Raw genomic sequence first — 27,778 nt, forward strand, 5'->3', positions numbered from 1 at the left:
TAGTCGGTTTTTCACATCCTGATATAAGCGGCAGGCTTCAGAGGGCTCTCATAACACGGAAAACCCTTGTTCAAATGTCGAACCAATATTGTCTTGAGGAGATCTTCTTTAGCGGAACTCCTAGAGCTTGTTAACGATAACAAACGGCTGCTTTTCGAAGTGATCGGTAACATGTGTATATATCTTGGCTCGCGGCTCGTTGGTTTGATTACACGACGGCCCGCAGAGACCCAGTGTCTTCCCAAACAAACACAGACCCCATCTTCAGTCAAAATACATCTCGCAAAAAGAACAGGGAATGGATGATAAAAAGGATTATCGTTCTGAAAACGGATGTTTTAATGTTAGGAATTATTGGTTTCGGTATATATGGTTTACAATCCCGCTTTGCATCTCCTATTATGTTGGATAATCAACATCAATATACAAACAAGAAAAACTACGTTAAATTACTATCGGTTGCTCTTTTTGTAATCCGCAAATGTGTATTGGTAGGATGCAGATTCAATTTTATTTGGTGGATCAGAAAAATATAAAAAACGTTTCTTATTTTTCTGATTCATCAGTGAATTCATGAAGTCATTGCAAATCAATCACAAAAAACGTCATGGAACAGTATTTGAGTACTGTATATTTGTTTTTACAATATTTCAGTTGTGAGGCCAGAAAGATGGCAGTTGCTGTGGGATTACTTCATAATGCGGGCAAACTATATACAAACAGGAACAGAAAAGCAATAAATAAACAAAACTGGGAAATTACATTTGTTGGTTTCAATAAATGCAGAAGAGCTTAACCATAACACTTTCAGTTCAGATTAGCTTTTAAACGGATTATGTCAACTGTCCTAATCTTCGACTGTCCTAATTTGATTTTAGTGTAATTAAACAAGCAAGACAACAATAAAAAGAGTTGTGTTCGCTGACTAAATTCAAAGTCAATGCAACTGCGCGGCTTCATCGCAATGGGAATGGTTTTCCATTTTAAAAGTATTCATTTTACACGCTTTTGTGCACTGAACTGGTAAACAAAACCCCCCTCCATCAAGTTTGTGTATCAACCTGGCAGCCACTCGAACATGTGACTGTGGTTAAGACGTCCTGATTGGCCCAGTCGGGGGGGTCAGGGGTCGACGGAGCGGGCGGCTGGGGGTCCGGGGGGGCCGGGTCTACTTCTCGGTGGAGAAGGCCCTCTTCATGAGCGGGGGCGGGGTCTTGCGGGCATCGTAGACCGACTCGGGCGGGGGGGTGCTGAGGCAGCACCAGTCGGGGATGCGGCCCGTCTGGCTGTAGTGGTCCCGGGACACCGAGCGGCTGCCCAGGATGTCCTGCAGAGAGCCGAAGATGGCGCCTGGAGGGGGGGGGGGGGGGGGGGGGGGTCCATCAGACATTGATAATCGATAACAGAACCGGCGAAGAGGGGATTGAAGGAGCGGAGCTCTTTAAAGGCTTAGTTATTGGTTCCACGTCGACGCAACGCAAGGGGGTTTACGAACCCGTTACGTCCTTGCGGACCCTCCTTGCGTCCCCCGCAAGGGCCGGACGTGCGCATCCCAACAATTGTAACCTTGCGTTGAGGCGACGCAGCAGCTAGGGCTGTGATTGGTCCGCTCGCTAAAACCCGACGCAGAACCGAGACAGGTTTCGAGACGGCGTCGGAGCGTCCGCGTGGTCCTCGCGTCGACGTGGAACCGTAACCGAGCCTTGAGGAAGTGAGGCGAACCGAAAATAAAACAGTTTTCAGTCTCTCCGCTAACAAACGAGAAGATGAATAAACAGCTCCGTGCATCAGGGGGGGGTTCAAGGATTAATAACGACGTGCTGTATTTAAAATAAACAAGGCGGTTAAAGTTATGTTTGGCAGGTGCCCAGTTAGCCAGTCTATCTGTCTAGTTAGGCTGGCAGCCAACCGCCTCCCAACACTCGTGTGGCGCACAACATGTCTCCAGATCAGGGGCCAGGAAACAGACGCGTACACTTAACGACGGTCCAATTACGGGATATTCCGTAGAGACACTTTAAAAGGAGACATATTATGCCACCAGGTGTGAGTGAGATTGCCTGCTACAAGCCGTCTTGAAAATCGGCCTCTTCTGTCATCACAAGTAAGCGGGTCTACCTAGATGTTTGACGGATAGATGAGCAACGTTTCCTACGGTCCACTGGGTAGGCTGGTAGACTGATCTATCCAGCGCACGTCTAGGTGGACACGCCCACTTGCGATGTCAGAAGAGGCCGATTTTCAAAACGGCTTGTAGCGGCTAATCCCACTCACACCTGGCGGTAGAATAACACCTTTAAAACGCAATTGAAACTGACAACCATCAAAGCCAGCCGCATCAAACTTCTACCCCTTACCCCTTCAAAACAAGGGGGAGGGGGAAGGGGTAAGGGATAGAAATGGGATTGGGCCTGAGAATGCAGATCGAGGCATACAACTGCATATGAAGACGAGCCTGTAGCCTGAGGCCCAGCGCCTTACCCCCGAGCCAGGCGGTGCAGTTGGGCTTGGCGGGCGGGGCGTGCAGCCGGAAGCTCTTGGTGGCCAGCAGGTCGCTGTACTTGGGCTTCTCCACCAGGTGGCGTATCTCGGCCAGCAGCCGGTGCTGGAAGCCGGGCAGCATGGCGGTGCCTCCGATCACCACCAGGTTCTCCGACAGCACCTTCCTGGTGTCGATGGGGCACTGGGGGGGGGGGGGGGGGGGGGGGGAGACACACAGGACAGGAGTGAGGCTGGGTCTGGGTTCAAGTCCCCGACGTCCACGGGTCTATCACCGGGCATCTTAGAGCAAAACGCCCTGGCCCCTACTGTATGTCTAAAATCGTTAAAGAAAAGCGGTTACTTAAAATGACTCAATTATATGAGTCGTATTATTTGAAAGTACATTTAATTGCCAGCGTTCAATCAGCATACTATTATAAAAATCTCTTCATTACAGTTTTATTAAAAGGTGCTCTCATGATGAAGTATCGGTCTACTTGCTCGAAGTGCCATGAATCACGGGAAAAAACAACAACAGCAACAACAACACAACTATAAAAGTGACCGATGAGGGTACACCAGGCAGTCGGGGGAACTGCTTGGACTGCAGTTTATTTGCTAATCTTGCGGATAGGACCGGAGAGAGTGGACACAATGCTGGCAGCGTTTGGGACCCGGGCAGATGGCAGGTCTAGGGAGATGAATTAGATTGTGTAGGCACTAGTCTAGTGGGGGCCATCTCTCTGAAAGCCTGAGGGCGCTCTCGTTTCACTATGGACTGCTTTAGTTGCTTCTAAATGTTGCGGTAACATGCACACAGCCAGCAACACAGGTCAATGATGTTCCAATTTCAATTACAGAGAAAGTAGTTAAATGGTACCAAGTTCTCTTTCCTGCATTTCGAAGTATAGAGAACCTATGAGTAGTTTGGTGTACCTTGACCAGAGTATCCAGAATGAGAGAAGCAATGCTCTTCTCCTCGTTGTCCTGCTCAAACAGCATCTCCATCACAGAGTCCCTGGGAACAGACAGCAACACCAGCCCAGTTACCATTGAGCACCAAAATACATCACAGAGTCGGTCTCCTCTCTTCTCCCAGGGGGGACTACACTCAATATCCCTCCTGAACAAATTAATCACTGAACATAAGATACAATTTACTTTATTAAAGCTAGACCGGAAATTATGTTTTCAATGAAACGATTACAAGAAAGAAATACGATTTTAGCAGATTTTTTATAGGACAGAAATATGAAAATAATATTTGAATCTTTAGGGTCAAAACCAGATTATATTTGACCTAAAAAAGCATATTGGTTGTGTTATCCTAAGCCTCCTACATTAATAACAGCATTTCCCCAGACAGCCGCCAGCTTGATCCAATACACACCTGATAGCCCCCTTGATATGCAGAATCTTCTCTCCATCCAATGGGTAGTCCACATCAGGCGGAGGGGCGGGGCGCTGCCAACACACAACACCATATATGGATCAGCCTCACTGCGCAGGCAGGGTGTGTCAGTGTGTCAATCAGAACGTCTGGCGCTGAATCCGGAGTTATACTTATGTGGCCGACAGCTGGTATACTGCCGGTCTCTACGCCAGTGCTTGCATTCACGGCCCTGTGCCTGTGATTCTGAGAGCAAATGGTCTCAGATTCTGGGTCATCTTTCGATCTTTATAAGGTGAAGATCATGCAAATAAACATAATGTGACCTCCTCAACTAGTCAATCATACATTTACATTCAGGGCATTTAGCAGACGCTGTCATCCAAAGCGACTTACAACCATTCATGCACACACCGACGGCGGAGTCAACCATGATGGCGACAGCCAGCTCGTCGGTAAGGGCTAGGCGCCTTGCTCAGGGACACCTCAACACTCAGCTGGGAGGAGCCGGGGATTGAACTCGCACACTAACCCACTCTACCACCTGAGCTAAGGTGGCTCCCGACAAAATGAACCGAAAAGCAGGAAAGTCGTCGGCCTAATCCGCCATCCCTGGCGTGCAGCGACGGGACAGCGGGACTCAGTGGCCCACACAGGTGACGTAGAAACCCTGGTTGTACCTACGGCGGCTCCTCCAGAGAGAAGTATACTTTGTGCTGTGTGAGCGCTGTGTTGGACAGCGATGCGGAGCCGAGCTCACTCACGTCCGCCGTGCCTTCCAGGTTGAACTTGGCATCCTGGATCTTGAAGCCTCTCTGCAGGTCGCTGACAAAGCACGTCCTCACTACGGCGAGCCAAACACAAGACCAGAGCTTCAGCACGCACAGATACTCACCCCACGACCAGTCATCATTTAAAACTGGGCTGGTTGTTCAGCACGTTGGTGGCACTGCCACTGCCAAGATTTCTTTATCAATGTGTGAACCGTAAGTCAGTACTGGAGCAAACAGCTTTTAATGAGCAGAAATGCTTCCATTGAAAGGATCCTTTGAACCCACCTTTAATGTCCTCGACGATATCTTCTTGGATCGCACCTGAGGTAAAGGAAAAGAAACACAATAAAGTGAGACTTCATCCCCTTACTCGAGCGCAAGACGTTTCGCTTTGCACTAATTAGCCGTCAGAAATCAAAGCCGCCTCAATCACAGTAGTGATCACAGCCTGTGAAAGGGTTGCGTCACACCTGGGGGACATGAAACACCTCCCGCTTGACACACTGCCAGCATTGCGGGCACAAAGAAAGCGGTCCTAGCGAAACGCTCCTGAAACAGAAAAGCTGGCGGTTTGCTTTTAATTATTTGTTTTATATACTTTATTTTTTATCCCAGAGGAAACAAGAGGACTCTGCATTTAACCCCTCACTAGGAACATTTAACCCATCACTAGCATCACTTGGAGCATTTAACCCGTCACTAGAAGCACTAGGAGATTTAACCCATCACTAGCAGCATGTGACCATCACTAGCATCACTGGGAATGGGAACATTAACCCATTACTACCATCACTGAGAGCCTTTAACCCATCACTAGCAGCATGTAACCCATCACTAGCAGCCACAGTGCAGGGACCGGGGAACAAGTCAAGGACTACTGCTGCCAAGTCTTTGTTACATTACATTAGTGTAAAGACATTAGTTAGATGTGCTGAGACAAATGCTGAGACAGTGATAGCATATATGCCTTGACATAAATCAATGAACTCATTACATTAATTGAAGTCAACAGAATTGAAGTCCCTCACATTCGTTTTAATTAATTTAATTCAAGACGAGGGTGCAGATAAACACCGTCCTTAGATCCACTTCCTCCATACAGTTAAGAGGAGTCGGTGTGTATGTTGAGTCAATAATTGATGGGGCTAAAGGTCTAATGGAAACCGTGAATCAGCATACGCAATAGCACACTATGCTGCAGTCGGTGGTAGGCAGGGGGACGGAGACTAAAATAAGCCCCTTCATTATGTATAATTCACACACTGAGAGGCAAGGACCTGAATATCGCACAGGCTCTACTTTCCAAGTTGAGTTAGTATTCAGCATAACACACGGCATCATTTCCTCGAAAAAGCAATTGATCTATCAGTCATTTATAATTACTGATTATTTGTTATTGTCGATTGATCAATGTTGCTTTTTATGAATCATGTCAATGTGTAAATACTAATGACATTTTCTCTCATCAAATGATTAATTCAAAACAATCTGCACCGAGGCAGATGTGCATAAGTCAATTCATCTTCTACACACAATACAGAAATAAGTAAGTCATTAATTCCCCTAATGTTGACATTAAGGGAATCCAATGTTAGATGAGAGGCTTACCGAGGACAGCAGGTAAGCCCTGCCCAGCGCCCGAGTCTGTGTCCACGGTGCACTGATCCACTAGGAGGCTGTCCAACTCTCTGCAGAGGAAACCACACAGCACTCACTTAATAAAGAGGTGGGCAGCGATTCAAAGAGCAATCTGGAACCGTTACAAAAAGGATAACAGCAATATAAATCTATAAAGGGAACATGTTCAAAAATAAAAAGTTGGAGACTTGGCAACAATCGAAGGCCTCACTGGCAACCGCGTTATATAATTGCTGGATGCAGACTTACTTGTGAATGGCCTGTCCTCCCAATGGCATGGCCTCCCATGCTGGCAGAATGAGGGTACACTCGTACACCTGGGCCGGGAGTTAAGGTAGAACTACAACAGGGTCCACACTCTAGCTTAGCATCTGTCAGGAGATTTCCAAAACAGTTCCGTGCTCCCAGATGTTCATATCTATGAGCTGTACTCTGTCCTTAAGTATACTTGGTTTACTTAAGGACAACTATGAACCGCCTACTGTTAGAAGTATTTCCACCCATGACTTAAAAGCAGACGTCACATGTAGTCACATGGTCAGTGACAACCAGGCCAGCTATAGTTAACAAGTAATGATACAAATAATAATAATAATAATAAAAAAAACAATAAGTACAATTTTTTGCTTCAATTAGCAAAATGTGTTCAGTAATGTCAGGGTTTCATTCAGTGATGGATATTCCATTATAATGTATAACTAACATCTCATTCCAGTACATCATCAAAATGCAATACAAGCGGGCTCATAAGCTTTGACAAACAACAACTTTTTTTTGCGGGTGACTGAATATAGCCCATTCAAACATGAACTATGTCTTGTTGCGTGACGTCCCAGTCTTCCATGGTAAAGGATACGGGCAGCACCAGAGTCTCTGTGTAGCCACAATCCATAACCAGAGCTGAGCTGAGCCCCAACGTCATGATGGCCATCAGGTGACTCGGGGCGAAAAGCACTGAGGGCACCTGGGACGAAACAAGCACACTGTAAAGCCTCCGGAGCTCACACACTAAGATCAGAAGCACTGAGGGCACCTGGGACGAAACAAGCACACTTTGAAGCCTCCCGGAGCTCACACACTAAGATCAGAAGTATGCTGAGATGTTGGTTGATATCCTTCTAGTATACAACACATTGACAGGAAATGGATAAAAAATAATCCCTCAAACACCAGTGCTGAAACGATTGACCCAATAATCAGTAATTAAGAAATGTATTCGAATGGAAACTGAGACCGTGATTGGTTAACGAGTGGTAAACACTCAGATCTCTAATCACATCATTGTTTGATTATAGTCACAATATCACTTTTGTCCTCCGTGGATGAGAAGTGATATCGGCGTGTCTTCCTCATACCTCAAACTGATTGAAGAAGACCCTGGTTAGGGTCTCTCTGAAGTTAGACGGACAGAGGACAGACTCGATGATGACCACCCTTCTGTCGCGAGGGTTCACCAGCAGGTGTCTGATTGGTTGCACAAAAGGAACCCATCACATTTCATTGGACGAGAAGGAGCCCAGTTATCTCAGTCACACAGCTTCGGCTTAAAATGTTGCTGTGTTTGTGTTAAGAATAGCACTTGATTTATCAGCTGCTGACTGGCGTACACACATTTACATTGACATTTACAATTAGGGCATTTAGGAGACACTTTTATCCAAAGCGAATTACAATAAGTACATTTGTCAGAAGAAACCGAAACAACAATATATCTGTGTCGGTACAGTCATGATGTTCATAGAAACAAGTACCAAGCACTAACAATTGTTAGGTTAACCTATTCACGCATACATCAAAGATAGCTAGGATAAGATGCTACACAAAACAATGTACTTTTTAACTTTCTTTAACTTTTTTAAGTGCAAGGACGTACAACATGCAATAAGTGTGCACATTAAGTCCCCGGACGTACAATGTACAATAATACATTCCAAGATAATTATTTATTTTTTTCTCACCGGAAGTATAGTGTATGGATAAACTCTTTGAGGTTTACATAAAGCTCTTCTGTGTTGATGTTGTACTGGACCACTTTGACGGCCTAAAACAGATCACATTATTACAGAAATTACACAAATATTGTCAGTGGTCACATCCAGTAAATACCACACATTGTGTTTGACTTGAGAGATTGCTGGTTTTTACCTGTTTCTGGCCTGCTCTCCGGATCTCGCTCGGAATGATAAACCTTGGCCCCGTTTCTCCCGCAAAGCCACATCTGAAACACAATGCAGTATGGCACATTTATTAATTACAGTAGTTACATTTACAACGTATATTTTTTGAGGTTTGTAAAGAAACTGGGGGGGGGGGGGGGGGTTGAAATATTTAATAAATCAGACAGACCACTTGATGTTCACATGACTCTAGCCTGAGAGCATAGCACTTCTATTCATAACACACTAGTCTGATCCCATAGCTACACAGTACAGTAGCTACACTCTACATTAGCTACAACTTTAGTAGACTACTACTACCTACTGTAGGTACTAGTCTACTCTTGTAGCCATGAACACTACAGTAGCTAGTATTCTACATCAGTAGCCAAATCAACACTAGCTAGTAATATACTGCTGCAGCAGCTAATCACAACAGTGGATAGCAGTAGTAGACTAGTCTATTCCTCTAGCTATACACAACACTAGCTAATAGTCTACTTCTTTAGCAGCTAACCACTACAGTAGTGCACAACAGACTGCATCGACTGTCATCTACTATCTATGTAGAAACAGCATACATTGTATTGGGGTTGATCTCATAGAAAGGTGTACTATTTATTGTATACAAAGTGCGGCTTTTGCGAATAAACAACGCAGCAGCCAGACATAATAAAGTGACAGCCTGCTCACCCTAGCATCACGTTAGCTCAAACAGCTAACGGGAAAGCTACTTACTTTGTGTATGCGGCTCCTAAATCAATGACGACCGCAGTTTTTTCTCCGCCACTTCCCAACCCTTCAAATAAGGGCATTGTCTTGTCTTCTATGGAAAACGAGAGACGTAATCTCTCGTTTTGTACTCTGAGTGGTGTTATGTGTTTGACGGACGAGATGTTGACTATTGAATGGGCTGGGGCAGACACCGTGACGTCACCGCCAGTCGCCCTGATTTCTGATTTTCGTTTAATCAATTACAAAATCAAGTTTAACAAAGTTGAATAACCGATCGATATAGATTTTTTGGGAAAGATTCCATTTGTATTTTTCATTAATTCTTCCGACTGGGAAAAATAAAGTTATATTCCTTTAGTCAACAGTAGAGGCCGCCACCACCAAGGCTCGAACCAGAATAATCTATACAGAAATCTGAGATTATTCTCCAAAATACATAAAGTACTCCATTTAGCTTTTGAGGTTGATAAGAATGAACCACAATTATGTATTTTATTACACAACACGTATTTCAAACATGTGGAACAATGAGCTACACTTTGGTTCCGAAACCAGACCTGGTAAATGTAGCCATATACCAATATAAATAAAATGTATACAATACATTTCATCATATAATTTCACATTTCACATTAATCGAAAAATAAATAGGCACGAACATGATACAAAAGTTGACATTGATTTTATTGAAACAACCTGTTGGGTCTAAAGACAATTAAAGTAATAACTATAGGCCTATAGTATAATTCCCATTCATAACCTGATTCATATAATGAATATAGTTGCAGGGCAAATGCAAATTATTTGCAAGGGAGCTGCCCAGACCAGCACCAATAGGCCTACTAGGCAAATAAATCAAATCAAATTAATAAGAAAAAAAATGCTTCCATTAAAACTACTAACAACATAACACTACAAAAAATCTAAGAGGATAAATAATTTTCTGAATAATAAATATAAAGATCAGGTAACTGGACCCCAGGATCACACACGCACGCACGCGCGCATTCAGTGCACGGTGCGCCCGCTGCTGATTCTCCGTGACGTTGGACTCCACCACAAAAACAAGCGTCTTCCACAGCTTTTACACACTACCTAACTCGAAGCTCCCGTTCGCGCACTATTTCCATGTGCAGAACGGAGCGATGCGTTACATTCTGCAGGTAAGAAACGCTGACATCATTCTGGTAACGGGATAATAAGGTTATATCACTAAGTTACATATGCATGCTTTAGCGATGATGGAAAATGCGTTATTCCCAAATTAAATAGCGTTGATGGATGCGTTTGACCACAGGTTGTGAGGAATCCGCTACCAGCCGGAGCCTGATAAAAAAAAAAAAGGCAGAGCACCGCAGTGTGTTTTGTTTACGGATCGCACTATGCCACCCATGTCCGAGTGGCACTGTTAACTGCGCGTCAGTGGCGGTCGCCTACACCACTTAGCGTCAACTGTGATAGGACGGTATGCAAGCTCAATGTTGCACGGTATCGATCGCGCCCCAGACGATGGGGTTTGTTGATGCTTGTGAAGGGTGGCTGGTCTGACTCAGGGAAAAGGGAAGGGTGTCACCCTCTTCGGCAGTCACATTTCAACGTGTCATCTATAGATATAGAAAATTAAAAAATATATAATCGATTTGGATCCATTCATTTGAATCAATCATGGATATTATAAGGGCCAGCTATGTTTTTAAATTTTAAGTTAGTGTAATATTTTTTTTGTCGGTGACATTTTAATATAAGATTGTGATTATACGATTTAAAAAATGTACGACATGCTCTCGGATAAGATTGAGACCTGGAGTGGACCTTTTTGTGTTGATTAAACAACTGTGTGCTCGAGTGCTGGATTCTGCTATCTGGAGAAACACAGAAGGGAGATAGGTGCCATGGTGCTATTTATAGTTTAGGAAAGTGCGTGAGTGTGCACGGATAGCTCTGCCAGATTCGCTTGCTGTCTCTCCCCCTCTCTCGCTCTCTCTCTCTCTGTCTGTCTGTCTGCCTCTCTCCCCATCACCCCTCTCTCTCTCTCTCTGTCTGTCTCTCTCTCTGAGCTGCAACCCAGTTATTAATATTTTCCTTATAAAATAAGAATAGGGGAAATGTGTCATGCCAATAAAACCAAACATTTTTCCAAACACCATTAAAGTAAACGCTGAACATCCATAAACGCAAATGAAAAATTTCCTCTGGCTTCGCCTCAAAAGCTACATAATAAACCCCTTGGGCTTGTTGAACGAACAAAAAAACGAAAACAAACGATTCCTTCGTTTCTTCCCTTTTGTTTTTCCCTCAGACGCTCTCTCAGCCAATGTGATGCTGCCCACGGCCGCGGCGCAGCACCCAGAACCCTGCAGGCACCACCAGCCCGTCTCCCCCCCCCCCACAGCAGGCTGCCGGTTGTTGGAGCGTAGGAGTCGGCTGCCAGACAGCGCTCAGGTCCAGTCCCCGTCCACCCACCCTCACGCTGTGCTACACCCGTCGCCCGGCCTCCTCACGCCGTCACCCCCGTCAGCGGACCAGTCGCCCGGTGTCCACCGGTGAGGAGAGATGCTGATCCCCCAGACCCTCCGTCGCCTGCTGCTCCCCCTGCTGCTGGTGGTGGTGGTGGTGGTGGTGGTGGCGGCGGGGGCGTGTGTGTGCGTCGATGGAGGCCCGGTCCGTCTGCCCCGACGGGACACGCCGGACCCGGTGCCGTTGGTCACCTCGAGTGGCGGTTCCGGGGCATTGGTGCACGTGACGGACACTCCGGAGGGTGACGGTTCGGCGGCTGGAGGAGGGGACGGAGGAGGAGGAGGTGGGGGAGGAGTCAGCGGCGGCCCGGGAGTGCGCCAAGCCGCACCCGGAGAGGCACGCGGTGCGAGGAACGGAGGCGTCTTCGGCGCCGGGAGATCCGGGCCGGGGATGAACGGCGGCAGGGAGGAGGTACTCCGGAGGGAGAGGAGGGAGGTGTGGGCAGAGGGGGAGGCACCGGGGAGCCTGTCAGAGGCGGGAGAGGATCAAAGCCGACCGACGCCGTACACCGCGCGCCCTCCAGACTCCGAGGGAACGACGCCTGGCTCGTCTGCGACCGAGTTCAACTCGACGGCGAGCATCCCCAGGGGGGCTACGTCCACGTCTCCAGACGACGGAGAGGCGCCGGCCGAGGTGGTCAACACGCCGGGATCCACTCCGTCGGGACCTCCCGCGTTGGACCCCGCCCTTGCCTCCCCCACAGGGGCCCCGTCCTCCAAGGAGCCGCCAGGAGCCTCAGCCGGGGACCAAGGTCCTCAGATCCCGGGGCCGACCCCTTCCGTCGCGCCGTCGCTGGGGGCCCCTCCGTTGCCCCCTCTGGCGGACTGGGGGCCCGATGATGCGACCGCCCCCATCGTTCCAGACCTCCTCCTGGCTGAGGTGGGACCCGACGTGATGCCCAAACCAGAGGGGCCGGAGAGCCTCTGGTCAGAGGCTGCGAGCGACAGCGAAGGTAGGGTCGAAAATGTCGACATTTTGGGGACCCGCCCAAAATTTAATAATTTAAATGTAATTACCAACTCATTACTATTTAGTCATTTTAGTAGTCAGGTTTTATCCAAAGGGGGTAGGCCATTAAGAAACGGGACGAGGATTAGGCATCCAAAGACTCGATAAGTAGATTGGCGAACACAGAGTTTGCGTGTGGTTGACGGATGGCACAATCTCTGTGTTCGTCAATCTACTTATCGAGTCTTAAAAACAAGATGGCGTCGACGGGTGAACTACTGATGGTATTGTGTGTATAAAATGTCCTTTTTAATATACAATCTAAAAACAGCCAACTTCAGAATGCGTATACCTGCGCTTTTTGGCTCCCAAACGAACATCCCAACTCGTTATCATGCTAAACATATCCCAGATCCATTTCACACCGGATTTGTCCTTTAAGGTGCAGCAGCAGGAGTGCAAATGTCAAGTGGCTGAGATGTGCTTTGACGGGCGGCGGCGGCGAGACATCGAGACACACGCTCCCCTCGCTCTGCCTTGGGCCCCAGGCTCCTGGCCCCTGGGGGGGGGGGGGGGGGGGGGGGCTGCGGCAGACTAATTACTTTCTATTCCTGTCCTGATTTGTAAGAAGAAAAAGGAACAGGCACAGCAGGAGGGATGGTGGCAGGGCTTACCAGAGGCGCCTGGGTTTAGGATTCAGACGCACACAGACGCACACAGACACACACACACACACACACACACATGTCCAGCATGCAGATGTATGCATGCAGACGCACACACAAATACAGACAGATAGATGGATGCACATATGTAAAGCCAGACTGACACACACACAACCACACACAACACAACACAACACAACACACACACACACGCACACGCACACGCACACACACACACACACACACAGTGCAGAATAAGGTAGATGAGTGTTGAGCTGTGCAGTAAGTAGCTGGAGCAGGATTAAAAAAAAATCTTTCTGAGCCAATATGTGTTCCTAGCATCCCCGGTGAAATGTCTGTTTGATGAAGCCTCCCCCAAACGAAAGAAGAAACACACAAAAAATGTCCTTCCCAAAAGGGTATTATGTAAAAGGGTTTCAGTCTTCTGACACCCGAACACGGGAAGATGTGCTTTTTATGTGCCAACAGGTTCTCCTCCTGACAGCTACTGTGTGGTTACCTCTTATCTAAAAAGAAAAGCAGTTTTCCAAATGCCTTTGTTATCCTCTGAACAACCAGGACTATTCCTCACGAGGAAGGCTTCACGTCCAAGGCGAATAACCGTTCCGGATACTTGCACGGTTTCATGAATACTTCAGCACTATAAATATTCAGCATTCTCCTCTCTGTCCCTTGCATAAGGATTATGCATTTTTCATTTTAAGTGTCAGGGAAAAAGGATGCTTTGAATAGAGAATGGAGGGCGATACTTGTGGCGTCGCCGGAGACAGCAGCACCGACAGCCCGGAGCGCCACGCTCCCTCTCCTCGGGTCTCTCTTCTAGAAGGTCTGACCCCACCATGCTAGCATGAAACCTGGTTCGAAAGGATTCAAAGTGAATTCAACGTGAATTCTAAATAGGTCGGTGTGTTGAAATAAGTGAATTAGTGAACAAGTGAATTAAAAAATAATTACAAAAGAAATCCAATAGAATTTCCAAATCAATTTGAACCAAATTTCTGCGAAATTGAAACTGAATCCAAAAATTATTTACATAGAAATCCAAAATAATTCCAACTGATCAGTTGGAATTTCTCCGATAATTATTTGTGGATTCAGTTCAGAATTGTTTTTTGAAAACCGATTCTGAACTGAAACCCAAAAGAATGTACCCTCCATGTTGCTGTTGAACCGTCGTATGGATCTGATTCCAGCGGACACGGAGGTCCCCCTGACCCAGGACCAGTCCACCGAGGGCACCATGTCTTCAGAGGACCTCCCCCTCATCTTCGACCCCTTCGACGACGTCACACCGCAGGGGGCGTCCACGGCCGGGGGGCCGGCGGCTCCCGGTGGCCCCCAGCCGCCGGCCAGCGCCACGGCGACCGGCGGCACGCTCCTGTCCGAGGCGGCGTTCGACCGGTCGGTCACCGTGGAGACGGACGGCGACGGCCCCTCCCACCCCCCGCCCATGCTGCCGCGGGAGTGGATGTCCCCGTGGCAGACGCCAGGCACCGAGCTGCTGGGGCCCAGCGCCTCCCCGGTGGGACCCCTGGACCATCACGCCGTGAAAGGTACGGAGAACCATAATAAGGTAAAGGGGACGTACCATACCACCTGGTGTGAGCGTGATTAGCCGTTACACGCCGTTTTGAAAATCAGCCTCTTCTGACATCCTGGGTGGGCGTGTCCACCAAGGTGTATGACGGACAGTCGAGCAACGTTTGCTACAGTCCACTGGGAAGGCTGGTAGACTTTTCTATCCAGCACACGTGAACACGGCCACTTGTGATGTCAGAAGAGGCCGATTTTCAAAATGGTTGTATAATATGGGACCTTTAGACCCAATCCCATTTCTACCCCTTACCCCTTCAAAACAAGGGGGAGGGGTAAGGGGAAGGGGTAAGGGTAGAAATGGGATTGGGCCTTAACCTCCTATTTGGCCCTTGACTTTGAGTCAGGAGCTTGACGAGGAGGGGGATCCAGCTTCCTGACGTCACTTGATGTGGGATTGTTCAAACCACAGTTTAGATTTCACTTCTTTCCCCTCCAGTTAAGTTATGACATAGGTCATAACTTGGTCTATATCTTGCTTAATGATTTGGGATTTGAACCAAGTTATGACTTGGGTTATTATAACCCGTGTCTGGTATATGACTTGGATTACGACTGAGTTTTGGTCTATAGATTCTGACAACGCAGAGGGACTAGAAGAGCCCTCCTCCATCTCTGGCCTCGCTGCTTCCTCTCTCCTCTCCTCTGGAACACCTGTAACCAAGGCAACCCATCACCACGTCTCTAAATCCACCTCTGGGTTGGAGGAGATGGAGTCCGAGGGTAAGGCTTGGTGGAAACCGTGGACTAGAATAGGAATACGACACTACTGGCTAAGCTACCTTCTTCCCTTCCAATGCAAATTAGAAAAGTAGCTTAAAGGGGACACATTATATCACCATGTGTGGGTGTGATTAGCCCTTAGAAGCTGTTTTGAAAATCTGCCTACCAGCCTACCCAGTGGACTGCAGCACACGTCGCTCATCTATCCAGCACATATCTAGGTGGACACGTCCACTTGTGACGTCAGAAGAGGCAGATTTTCGAAACGGCTTGTAACGGCTAATCACACACGCACCTGGTGGTATAATGTGTCACCTTTAACATCTGCGTGGTGTCATCATTTTGTCTGCATTGTCACCATTGTGCCCATGAAGAATAAAGACATACAAGGGAAACATTATCATTATTAAAGTAATACGGTGTAATCCTGAAGGAGGATTCTCACGAATGGCGGATAAACAGGAAGTAGAATCTCAACCGCCTCCTTCCTCTGCCTCACAGAGGAGTCTGACGAAGACGACAGTGAGGAGGAGCAGACCAACACGCCGGCGTCCAACCGGCCCCCCTACAGCCTGATCCCCCCACCCCCTGTGTGGGTCCAGCGGAACCAGGGCCTGAGTAGGGACGCGCGCACGCACACACACACACACACACACACACACACACACACACACACACACACACACACACACAAATTTTCACCCACATGCACACAATCACAGCTAGAGGATCCCATATATATATATGTTACAAATGTACATACAATTTGAAGGAAAAAACACGCATCATTTCAAAAGCTGTAGTCTTTACTATGTCATCCCCTCTTTCTTCCAATGTAGTGCGTAGCTGGATGGAGCTGATCAGAGAAAAGGTAACACTGCCCTCTGCTGTCTGGATATATATGACATTCCCCTCAAAAACGGGATGAACACAAACATCAAAATCGACCTTGGTTTCCTTGTCGTAGTTTGTCCTTTTTATTGATTGACCATTGAAACGTGTATGATTATATTTATACTTTATTGTATTTAAACTATATGGTCCACATGTGTTCCCTTGGCTTGAACTTGACGTAAGCAGAAAAGAAAGTCATTCATTGATCAACTGTGCCACAAAACAACATGGTCATCAACTGACCCCCCCCCAGGCGGGATACGTGTCGGGGATGCTAGTCCCCGTTGGCATCGGCATCGCGGGGGCCATCCTGATAGTAGGGGCCCTGAACAGCATCCGCATGATCCACCGCAGACGACGAAACAGCTTCAAGTACCAGAGGAGGAAGGTCCGACAGCAAGAGGTCAATATCACACCCACACAGGTTACTATGATTATGAATATATATACATATCGTTTGGTTTTTGGCCGTCAAGAACCGAGAATCGGTACCGGATTCTCGGTACATTTCGGGCTAGTGGTACCGAACTGTATTCATGAGTAGGACCACTAGCCCGAACTGTACTGAGCATCGGTACCGAACTCTCGGTACAGTTCGGGCTAGTGGTACCGAACTTTATTCAGTTAGAGTAGTCACACTTCCTTAGCGATAATAGGTTTGTGAACTTTTTATAAAAAACAATCAAATGTGTGAAGGTCTCTGCACTTTCAAGGATGCTATGAGCAATATTATCAGTCGTATTTAAGAATAGCGGATCCATCGCTACGTACGGTGCAGGGCCCATTGCTCCAATGTGAGGGCCCTGCGCAACGGCGTAGCGTGTGTCACGTTAGTCTGGGAGCCGGTTGGTTCCCATTCTGTGGCTGCAAGTCATGAGTTCCCGTCAGAGTGTTTGAACCACAACCGAGAATCCGTTTTCACGGTCAGGGGGATCTGAACTGCAAGGGGTACTCTCTAAGTGATTTATCGACTACACTATAGATTTAACAACACTGAAATATACAATATACCTACATTTAGGTCAAAATAAATACAAATGGTTGCAGGGATCAAAATGTAAGTTATGCATTTGATGTGATAGACATTTCCTGTGTTTCCTCTGTGGCTCCAATGGCCAATCACCAACGTCTGTTCTTGTGTGTCGATCCTCCCCTGTGTTGCCCCTAGCAACCTAGAGAAACTGGCCCGGGCCGCCCAGATCAAGCCATGCTATTGGCCGACAGCTCAGAGGACGAGTTCTGATGTCACGCCCGAGATGTCCTCAACCACTGACCCGACAGCCGATTCCCCTGTCACGGAATGCTGAGTAAAAGTATCACCATCGCTATGACTACCGCATCTTCCTTCACTCCAGGCTGTCCTCCATAAAAGACTCACCCAAGCTACGGATTAGTTTCACCTGAGTAGGCCGTGCTAAGCCCAGTATTTTCCTGAACTAGAGATGATGGTGTTATGAAAACTAAAGAGCTCATGATGGGGAACAGTGATCAGATTCATTAGCAGTGAGAAGCGCCAAAGCACTGTCTGTCAATCAAAAGGCTGTATGTGGGAAGCATTTTATCCAGTGAGTGTCAATCACATGCAAGAAGGGCTGTAGCAGAATCCACTACATACTGCCATCTGCATACATAACAGTGTAAATATTGCGAAGTAGTTGACTTAGTGAATACGCTTTCCATCTCCTCACTCTTGGCCATGATTTCCATAGGATTCAGTAGGAAACAATGCATTTCTTTGCATATAAGTGTAGATAGCATACAAGTACACGTTATGTAAAAAGTCTTTCAAATGTATCCAGCAGCGCATGTTATATCAGACACATTTTTCGTTCGCAAAGAAGAATGTTAATCCTATTTTTTAAGGTTTGTCTTTACTTGAGAATCAAAAAAAACTAAAACGTCTTACATTTACTTACAAATATCCCTTTGGGCTTTGTCACCATAATAGGCACAAAAAATATTTTCAGCAACAACTGTAGTTTTTTGTAATCCTAAACAATTGCCAAAGTAGAGGTGACACAGGACAGGGTTTGGACCTAAAATGTTAGCAAGATTGCTGCCAGAAAGATCAGGTTTACAAGAAGAGGAAAATTGCTTCAGTTTTTTTGAGGGACTAAATATAAATATTGGACAACGAGTCTTCAATAATGGTTTCTGTTCTGCTTGCAGCAGATTTCAAATAAATATCAGTCATTCTTTTTTTACTTCCTTCAATGCTTTTAAGATTTGTAAGCAAGCGTAGGATGTGTAAATGCAATCGTGTTTCCCTGAATGTGCTGTAAAATAGTGGACTTCTTTTCATTGTTCAGCAAATATCCTGCGTAGTGTAATCTTGAATAAATATTTGTCTCGATTCTACATTTCTATGCTGTGAAAATCACTTCCTGATATAACTGAAGTAATAAGCTGTACTCCAGTCCCGGTCTGATGAAATGCAAAGAAAGACTCTTGAAACTTGCAGTTGGCAGGAAAACTAGCTTGGAGGGACACGACCAGCAGACAAGAAAACCCACCGTCTTGACAATAGAAAAAAATGAAATAATTTATTTCTGTGTTCTTTCCACATTAAATAAACCTGTTGCTGGAAAACCTTCAGATCAAAATGAATCGCAGCGGCATGGGAAACAAACACAGAAAACTAAAACATGCACAAAAGAAAATACAAACCTTTACTTAAGCCCCCCCCCCCCCCTAATACGCACCCACTCACAGGCACACACAGACACACACACACACGCACACACACTCGCAAGGCGAGCTAGCCTCTGTCATCATAGCGTCACGTTTTCATCATCCAGACGAAGGCCGAGATAAAACTGTATCAAAAAAACGTCTCTGAAAACAAGTGCAGATCGTAGACAAAACTTATTCCTGGCCATCTGAGATAGAGAAACGGCTGTTTTCCTACATGGGGTCAGAGTGGTTACAAACACCAAACTGGTCTTATCCCAGTCCACCGATCAGGCGCGGTAGTTGTTTAATGCCAATAGCAGACGGTGAAACGTGCAGGTCAGAGATTACAACTGAAATGACTGAAGAAGAAGGCTGTAGGTCATAAACAAAACGTGCCTTAAAACCCCTTCAATGTGTTGAACCCTTGTTTGTCTGAATGCAACGCTGGCACACCTAGCTTCGGGCGTATATATTTTCTTTTAATGGACAGTGTGCACCCAATGCTATAAACCATTCGTGACACTAGAAGAGTTTCAAATTTTTGCTACCAAAATAAAAGCGTGACTGAACTCATGAAACACACAGTGCCAACTCACTTCCTCATTAAAAGGACCCCTTGTTTAGCATTTGGGTGGACACTCAAATTCATATATATTAATATATATATTCTGATAACTCGCTCTTAATGGCTAACCAACAACACAACTTTTGGTAAAATAGGCGATATTCAAATTATTTAAATGCACTGAGCGAGGAAGCGGTTGGGTCTCGGGGGTTACAAAGAGCAGCGGGGAAGGAAACAAAATGGGGAAAAAAGCTAGGATGGAAACCACCGTGAAACTGAGGAAGAGTCGGATCAATGACGCCGTGAACTTTTGAAAAGGAAACGCTTTGAAATGACCAATGCTGAAATTATACATCTTCTGGAAATCTTCTCAATCAAACCTCATTGCTGGAGGAATATAATCCACAGCAATATAAACCAAAACCCCTTTTCAAGCCTTACAAAAAGGAGGGCTCAATACAACCAAGACACAAAGAATAAAAAAATCACGTATTAAAAAAGGTTAACTAATCTTTCTTTTGAGTTGTTCAATGGTTTCAATGGGCTGGTCAGTAAACATCCACTCTGCCTTTCAGTCCACACCATGCACCTACTGTATGGGTTTCAAGCTATGGTCATTGACCACAGCTTAATGAGGTAAAACTAATTTGACCAGTTTTATTTAATATTTTACTTTAGGTGGATAAAATGCCATCTTTTAAACTCGTCTTGAGGTAATAAAACCATTTCACAGTGTGTCAAAAGCATCCCGCTATAAACATCAATGTTGAACATTTCATGTTGTTTTGGACAGGGTGCTTGATGGGAAATGTAGACAGGATCAAAGTGCATCGACTTCCAACAACAAGCCTAAAAAAATAAAGTCTGTCAGTTGAAATTCTAACATTTGGATGACTGGACTAACAGGTCAAATTATTTATGTACTTGACGCTTTTACTGAGGTTGGCAAATTAAAAGTAAATAGAGAAAGATAAAGTTAAAATAGGTCTGATTTCTTTACACACACACACACACACACACACACACACACACACACACACACACACACACACACACACACACACACACACACACACACACACACACACACACACACACACACACACACACACACACACACACAAAAAGGCCTACAACACAACCACGATGAGAGGTTAGACTGCTTCAAAAAATTTATTCTGCAATTCCTTCTCTGCCGTCTCCTGCTCAACACTGCTTTTGTACGTGATTATAAATAAGGGTCATTCAACACCTGGTACCGTGGTACGGCATAATCAGGTTGCGGTTGCGGATTTTCAGAGACGAGGGGGAAAGTATTTCATCTGAAAATCCACGCTTTTGGGCTGATATTTGGACACACAATTTAAACCTTACTCAATTTAGTTAATCCGAGAACTCCCGAGACAGCAATGCAAAAGCCCCTACTTTTGCATTGATGGGGTCCGCAAAAAGAGGCAATTCCTTGCTGAAAGACCACGCCCAGACCGACCGCATATGCAAGCCTTGAACAACTGTGTTGAGTATAAGTGTTGCTGTGAATGCGTAGCAGGCAGCAGAGGTTCTGCATTGACACGACAACAGAAACACGCCATCCGTCCAGCCTATGTAGGCCGGAAGAACACGGTGCGGAGACCAGGGTCTCGAGCGAGGCCACAGCCTCCACTAAGAACCCCAGACCACCCAGGGCCGAAAGCCTACTAGTACTGCCCTGAAAAACGATAGGCCTGCACCTAACACCTCTTTGTGTCCCGCTAGCATGCCAGGGACCCAAGAGCGGCAGGGCTCTCGATACTGCCTTTCACTAGGCTATACATCTTCAACAAGAAAATGCCATGCCTGAGCTTCCTATAGGGGAAGGTTAATCCCACGGTTTATCAATCAGCAGCGGGCTCAGACCGTCCTAATCTACCACGGTATCTAAGAGGTGGGCCAAAGCGAGGTGAAGCATTTCCTGCAGAACGCCGTGTCAAAAAGGAACCTACTGCATCCTTAGTGGGTCCTGAACACACATTTCCTGTCCAAAAAACAACAACATTGATTGTCCCGCAACTGCATACTACAGCACCAATCGTCATTCACGCGCGTACAACGGGGAAACAAAGACAATTGGAAAATAAATGAGGAATTCAATCTATTGGCATTGTCACGTAAAGGGGGCCCACACCCTATTGGAGGAAGGCTCCCCAGTTAGTGCATTTTAGTGCGAACTCGGACACATACACGTTAACTGCAATAGCCAACACAAGTGCGACTGCCTTTTGTTCATGATTACTTTGCAAAAAATATACAGCGAATTGCAAATGTTAACTCTCTCCCATAGCCGACGTAGGTCTGAGACTGGGCGCCCGGGCGCATCTGTTGAGCCAGCGTGTTGGCCTCGAGGATCATTAGCAGTTAACCGTTAGCAGAGTGTCCTCCCAGGGAAACAAGGAGGCCGCCGTGGAGGCGATCGCTCGGACTGCCGTCCTTTCAACCACGAAACTAAGAGGGAATAAAAACAAAAATGAAGACAAAACTACGAAATATGACCTAGAGGAACACTAAGTATGGAGGAGGGGGGGGGGGGGGGGTTGGTTGAGTGGCACTTGCAACAGGAGCAACAGAATAATAAATCAGATGGAACCAATCACCAGGGCACACTTCTCTACGCCTTTCGAAAATCTAACCCTAAAACGGCAGATTTAGTTTTACCTCTGCTAGGGATTGCTGCAGTGAGCTGGCAGTGCATTTTGAAGCTTTAAAAACAAAACAAAAAAAAAAGGGACCAATCGGGGAGAAAACAACCGAACTACAATAAGAGAACCCGCCCACCCGCACTCCTACGGGGGCTTTAGAGAGCGGAGGGGGCTTACTGAGAGACAATATGAGCAGGACGCCACCGCAGAGTCAGGCGAAGCCAGAGCAGCACATACGGCGCAGCCTGGACACACACACACACACACACACACACACACACACACACACACACACACACACACACACACACACACACACACACACACACACACACACACACACACACACACACACACACACACACACACACACACACGACTCAGGGCTGCGTTGGTTGTCCTTTGTGTACATTAAAACATATGTAGATACTTCCCCTTAAGTCATCCACTCTCCCACCGTTCAAATAGATGCATGCATATCTTTACTGGCATGAGCGTGTTCGGCCGGGATCACATGACCAACAACCCCCCCCCCCCCCCCCCCCCCCCAACCTAACCCAAGCCCGACAGCTGCACTCGTTTAACACAAGCTAGGAAATCATACGGGGAGATGGGGGGGGGGCTGGGAAATACACTGAGAAAGTTAAGTCACCCCAGCATGCACGCACACTCACGCACGTATCTACATACATAGACCCTCATACTCACCGGGACACAGAGTGTTGCCAACCACGTGACGCATTACAGATGCATACTGCAACAGGTTAACACTTTCTTTAAAAAACAAAACAATGGATAAACACACACACACACACACACACACACACACACACACAGGCATAAACATAACAATCCCGCACACTAATGCTTTTCAGTCACCCATCTAAAACGGACAAGGTTAAAAAAGAAAAAAGAAAACGAAACAAACAACAGAAAATAAACTCCAAATATTTATTCTGAGTCCGCCATTTTACCCTCCACCTCTTCCTTGCGTGTTCTGGATGTCGTTACTTATTTCATTCCCCATTCTTCGACGTTTGTTCGACTCTGGCGTTGCACAGCTTGGCCGAACCTCCCCCCCCCCCCCCCCCCCCCTCCCCTCCCCTCCCCTCCCCCCAGCTTCCAGTCCTGTACGCTCCAGACCAAAGGTGCCAGAAACACACACACACACACACACACACACACACACAGACACACCCAACTTCCTCTTCCGGGTCACAGGTCATGTAGTGATATATAGGATCTATCCCGTCCTGGCTGGGTCACAGACCCCCTTTAACTTGACCCCCCTTCCTTTTTCTCCTTTTTGTATTTTTTTAAAAGGTTCAAAAACTATTTAGGGGTGGGGGGGGGGGGGGGGGGGGGGTCGGGGTAGTGAGGGCCGGTGTACGGGGGGCCGGTGTACGGGGGGCCGGTACGGTGGGCGGTTCTGGCAAAAAGCGTTCGTGTGATCTCCATCCGATCGGCCCGCCAGACAAGTTCGAGTTCACAAAGAATTCAGCCGGGGGGGAGGGGGGGGAGCATGTGTGTGTGTGTGTGTGTGTCTTGCGCGTGTAACTATGCATACCTATGTGCATAGTATTCCTGTCTGTTCGCAGGTACATGTATGGTGTAGAGTGTATGGTTGCGCGTGTATGTGTATGTGTGTGTGTGTGTGTGTACGTGTATGCGTGTGTGTGTGTGTCCGTGTGCGGGAGGGGGGGGTGCGCTTGCGTGTAGGTGTGTTCTAAACGTGAACGGGTGGGGGCGCGGTTTTCGAGGGGCGGCTGGCGAGAGGCAGTACAAAGAGTGGTGCCCGCTGTCCCCCCCCTCTCTCTCCCCCCCTCGCGGCGTCCGTCTAGCGGAGCCACAGTTTGAGCCGCAGTGCGTCCACGCCGTTCAGGTAGTACCTGAACAGCCGCTTGTCCCGGACAAAGCCGAGGTTCTCGTACAGCTTCAGCGCAGACTTGTTGGTGATCTCCGTCTCCAGGACGACCTAGGGGGGGGGGGGGGGAGAGGAACAGAGGTTCACTACCCGCGTCACAGTGCTCAGGACAGGACAGACACTGCACGCTTCGTGAGGGGACGGCTCAGTCTAGCGGTTATGGTGTTCGACTCTTGTCAAAAAAAAAAAAAAAAAAGGTCCTGGGTTAGAAGCCCGTTGCCTGCTTGATGCCCAAGTCCTACCTTCTCCGTTCACACACATTTGATGATTCCCCGCTACACTTAAAAACGTAGGTGAGTAACTGGGTGGGCAATTTATTTGTGAGTTTTAAAGCGTGGCAACTGGACGTGTCAGATAAACGCTAGGTGTGTATTTGGGGAATGGCACAGGGCCCAAAGCGAATGAATGGCCTACTGAGGGTTTACTCAAGATCGCTGACCAACATAGATAAGACTGGCCGCCTTCACATGCAAAGAAAAATAAAGGCTGTTTTCGGTGCGTCTATTAGGTGCCAAAGCCATCAGGGGGTCTTACCTCGTCGCAGTCCCCTCGACCATGGCGTAGATGGCCTTCTTCACCAGGTTGGTACCTGAGGAACAATCACATCAGACACCAGTCGGCCTGAGCAGAGCCCGCTAAGTGGGACCGTGGGGAGGGGAGGACAAAATAATAAACAGCCCGTTTGTCAACTTCCACTTTTAACTCCCGCTTTCTATTTCGGGAATGGGCTGTGGCGTAGAAACGGGTTGCCAAGGCGGCCCGGTTAAATAAGGAAGAAGGGGCGGTTGAGGCGCGGGACAGAGTGGCGGGTTCAGCATTATGTAAAACGTCACATTTTGCCCGACAACATTCAATGGGAAAAGTACAAACAAATCCTCATGCGGTGTAGAAGAGTCACCTGAGGAAGATTCTTAAGAAGAAGAAAACGTACGCAGGGTGATTCCTCCTCCTCTATAGCGCGACACAATATTTAATATTACGAATATTTCAACGGAGAAAAGCACACAGTGTACAGAATGTAGTGTGGCGGCTGTAGTGTACATTTTTCGGATGGGAAATTTCCAAACCATGATTCTATGTCCATCCCTGTACATTGGGTTATGGCGGAGTCTTCCAGAGAGAAGATCCTCGAACGTTTTGGTGGTGGTGGTGCGGCCTTACCGATGCTTTTCCTCCGGTGTTTGGAATCCACCGCCAGCATGGCGATGTAGCCGCGACGGAACATCTTCTTGTGCATGTCCAGTTTACAAACGATGGCGCCAACACACTCTTGCTCCACCATGGCCTGGGGAACCACAGAGACAACACCGCCATTGGGACACAACACACACACGCAAGGGAGAGTCGAGGATAAACTGGTTTAGAGAAGGCCTTCTCTGATCTATACAGTGTGCCACTTCCTCTGATGTCACGTGTTGTTATAGAGAGGTAGAGGAGGCTACCCTCCACAATGCAAGGATGAACAACAAAGCAAGCGTTGCACCAAGTGTATTCAAATAACTATTTCCAAAGTGTCAGCCTGCCCTAAACGGTTCATATCCTTTAGAGACCATCTTGACAACTGAGCAGAGTGCAGGCTTTATAAATTCCCTGGTAGTCTTAATAGTCCTAACAGGGGTATTTTTAAATATGGGCAAGCTAAATAAGTTTGAACACGTGTGGCCAGACCTGGTATTATAACTAGATTCATGTGAATCAGTATGACAGGTGACCAAAATATGTATAGCTTATATTTTAACTATAGCACGCACAGCCATTCCCAAATGCCTTGTAGCAGTTACTGTACGGAAACACACATTTTAAACATCATTAAGCATAAATTTAAACAATATGAACCTTTAATAAACAATGTGTCAACATGGCGACTCATTTCACAATAAATCGCCAAGTCAAGGCAGCAGTGACCTAAGCGAAATACTCACCAGAAAACAAAGCTGCGGCCAATTGTGGATGAAGTACCTGTATGTATATATTGAATAAGGCTCTGACAAGTCCTTGGTGATAAGCCTCATGATCCATGGCATTTGTAACTCGGACTCGTAACGGACGTAATTAATCCCGTGGTTGTCTTCGATCGCCGTGCACGGTGGCCCTTTCAGATCGAGCCGGGCCAGCTCTGCCACGGGCGGCTCGCTCGACGAGCCATCCCCGGGACAGGTCCCATCCTCCAGGTAGTCTCCGTCCCCGTCCCCCGACGGCCCAGGGGTCGAAGGGTGGCAGTCTTCTCCTTCGTTCCTCTGAATCCCGGGGGCATCTATCGTCTTAGGGAGGTTTGGGCAGGCTCCGGTTCGGGTGATGGAAGGCATCCCATTCATACTACTGTTTTTCAAGAGGGGGTGGCTGCTGTTATTTGAAAAGGGGCTGTGGCCTTCGTGTTGGCAGAGCTCGGGGATGTTGTCGTAGCTCGAGGTACCTTCGTCGCAGCTGTCACAGTTTTCTACGGACGGCCTCGGGTTGTCAGTCGGTTCTCTACGTGTTCGTGTGGGCTGTGGGTGTCAGCGGGCCCCGCGGGGCTCACCAAGCCGTTCATCTGCTGCTGCTCCGGGTGTTGCACTTTGAGGTGCAGCGCTGACGGGCTAGCGTGGGCTAGCATGTTTTTCTGCTTTTTCTGGATCGACCGTTTGACCGCAGTGACCTGCGACTCCCTCCCCTGATCTTCCCCGATGGTCAAATCCACCGCGCCACAGCCGCACGCGTCCGCCCCCGGACCCAGGCTCCGATCCCCGGGTAGAGGAGTAATTTTAGCCGGGGATGCAGGCAATGAACTGTTAGGCCCGGTCGGCACTGTAGCCATCCCACCGCATTAAGGTGGAGATTCACGCTTGAAAAGACGTCAAATGTGATTTCATTCACCACGTAAAAACATCTACACTCGAGATAAAAGTTGCTTTGCCGAGCCGCCTGTAACTCCGACGATTACCGGGGAAATATAGGGTTTCCCTTGCGACGTTTGTCAGTGCTTTCTCCTCGATTTCCCTGCTGCCGGAAAGTGCTGTCACTGCAATCACCATTGCGACACCAGGCGGAGCGCTTTACGGCACCAGTGGTGACCCATCATACGGAGCCGCCGGTGAGGCTCCCGACGAGTTGCTTAGGGGCCTTTTTACTGACAGTATTATAGCGTCGTTCTAATTCATTATTCTGATCCAGCCATTCATTGCGTAAATCATGGTTGAATGTGATCCTATTTAATTATGGGGTCCATATTTGTTCGGGTCTGGCCAGAACGAATAGCCTACGGAAAAACATACCGATTAGCAAACGTAGACTAATTCCCAAGCCCTACCATCTTTTTTGTATTGTAGTGTTTATCTCGAGAATAACTGACCGTTTAATCAACAAAGAAAAATAGGTTGCGTCATTTATCTGAAATTGACATTGGGGAGAGACGACTATATATTTTTTAC

The 27,778-nt window shown here is 47.2% G+C and overlaps 3 protein-coding genes and 2 long non-coding RNA genes across 6 annotated transcripts in view; 2 read left to right on the forward strand and 3 right to left on the reverse strand.

Annotated features, from left to right (window-relative positions):
• Positions 1-27,778, forward strand: part of LOC132449584 (uncharacterized) — a 90,688-nt gene that overhangs the window by 40,253 nt on the left and 22,657 nt on the right. The gene's annotated exons all lie outside the window — the stretch shown is intronic.
• On the reverse strand, positions 612-9,387 carry actr10 (actin related protein 10). Its single transcript, XM_060041282.1, has 13 exons — positions 9,177-9,387; positions 8,428-8,500; positions 8,241-8,323; positions 7,638-7,746; positions 7,139-7,246; positions 6,532-6,599; positions 6,253-6,332; positions 4,930-4,965; positions 4,636-4,715; positions 3,872-3,945; positions 3,418-3,499; positions 2,482-2,683; positions 612-1,350 (listed from the first exon to the last, which is right to left on the reverse strand). Exons 1-13 carry the CDS (start codon positions 9,251-9,253, stop codon positions 1,169-1,171), a joined length of 1,254 nt encoding a protein of 417 aa, XP_059897265.1. The 5' UTR covers positions 9,254-9,387; the 3' UTR covers positions 612-1,168.
• On the forward strand, positions 10,181-18,892 carry LOC132449573 (WAS/WASL-interacting protein family member 1-like). 2 transcript variants are annotated; one of them, XM_060041278.1, is made up of 8 exons: positions 10,181-10,336; positions 11,473-12,642; positions 14,518-14,877; positions 15,491-15,640; positions 16,142-16,258; positions 16,480-16,511; positions 16,788-16,958; positions 17,703-18,892. In XM_060041278.1, exons 2-8 carry the CDS (start codon positions 11,727-11,729, stop codon positions 17,775-17,777), a joined length of 1,821 nt encoding a protein of 606 aa, XP_059897261.1. In that variant the 5' UTR covers positions 10,181-10,336; positions 11,473-11,726; the 3' UTR covers positions 17,778-18,892. The 2 variants fall into 2 exon arrangements, with proteins under 2 accessions (XP_059897261.1, XP_059897262.1); XM_060041279.1 differs by having other exon boundaries at positions 16,788-16,937.
• Positions 19,052-23,805, reverse strand: LOC132449583 (uncharacterized). Its single transcript, XR_009523609.1, has 2 exons — positions 20,843-23,805; positions 19,052-20,766 (listed from the first exon to the last, which is right to left on the reverse strand). It is a non-coding gene; the product is annotated as an uncharacterized LOC132449583 (long non-coding RNA).
• Positions 23,825-27,700, reverse strand: naa30 (N-alpha-acetyltransferase 30, NatC catalytic subunit). The gene is given in 6 exon segments (XM_060041283.1): positions 23,825-24,422; positions 24,906-24,922; positions 24,925-24,960; positions 25,533-25,656; positions 26,294-26,832; positions 26,835-27,700. Coding segments are annotated over 6 exon segments (1,185 nt in total). The 5' UTR covers positions 27,166-27,700; the 3' UTR covers positions 23,825-24,284.

Source organism: Gadus macrocephalus, chromosome 21 (assembly GCF_031168955.1).
Source record: "Gadus macrocephalus chromosome 21, ASM3116895v1".
Lineage (NCBI taxonomy): Eukaryota > Metazoa > Chordata > Actinopteri > Gadiformes > Gadidae > Gadus > Gadus macrocephalus.

What these genes read in the sequence shown, in the direction of transcription:
- LOC132449573 (XM_060041278.1), top strand. Translation starts at nt 11,727, where the DNA reads ATGCTGATCCCCCAGACCCTCCGTCGCCTGCTGCTCCCCCTGCTGCTG. An exon ending in GGACCATCACGCCGTGAAAG is followed by an intron (nt 14,878 to 15,490) that starts GTACGGAGAACC and finishes TTTGGTCTATAG; the next exon opens with ATTCTGACAACGCAGAGGGA. An exon ending in TGGAGCTGATCAGAGAAAAG is followed by an intron (nt 16,512 to 16,787) that starts GTAACACTGCCC and finishes ACCCCCCCCCAG; the next exon opens with GCGGGATACGTGTCGGGGAT.
- actr10 (XM_060041282.1), bottom strand. Translation starts at nt 9,253, where the DNA reads ATGCCCTTATTTGAAGGGTTGGGAAGTGGCGGAGAAAAAACTGCGGTC. An exon ending in ATCCATACACTATACTTCCG is followed by an intron (nt 7,747 to 8,240) that starts GTGAGAAAAAAA and finishes GCAACCAATCAG; the next exon opens with ACACCTGCTGGTGAACCCTC. An exon ending in GGAGGACAGGCCATTCACAA is followed by an intron (nt 6,333 to 6,531) that starts GTAAGTCTGCAT and finishes TTTCCTCTGCAG; the next exon opens with AGAGTTGGACAGCCTCCTAG.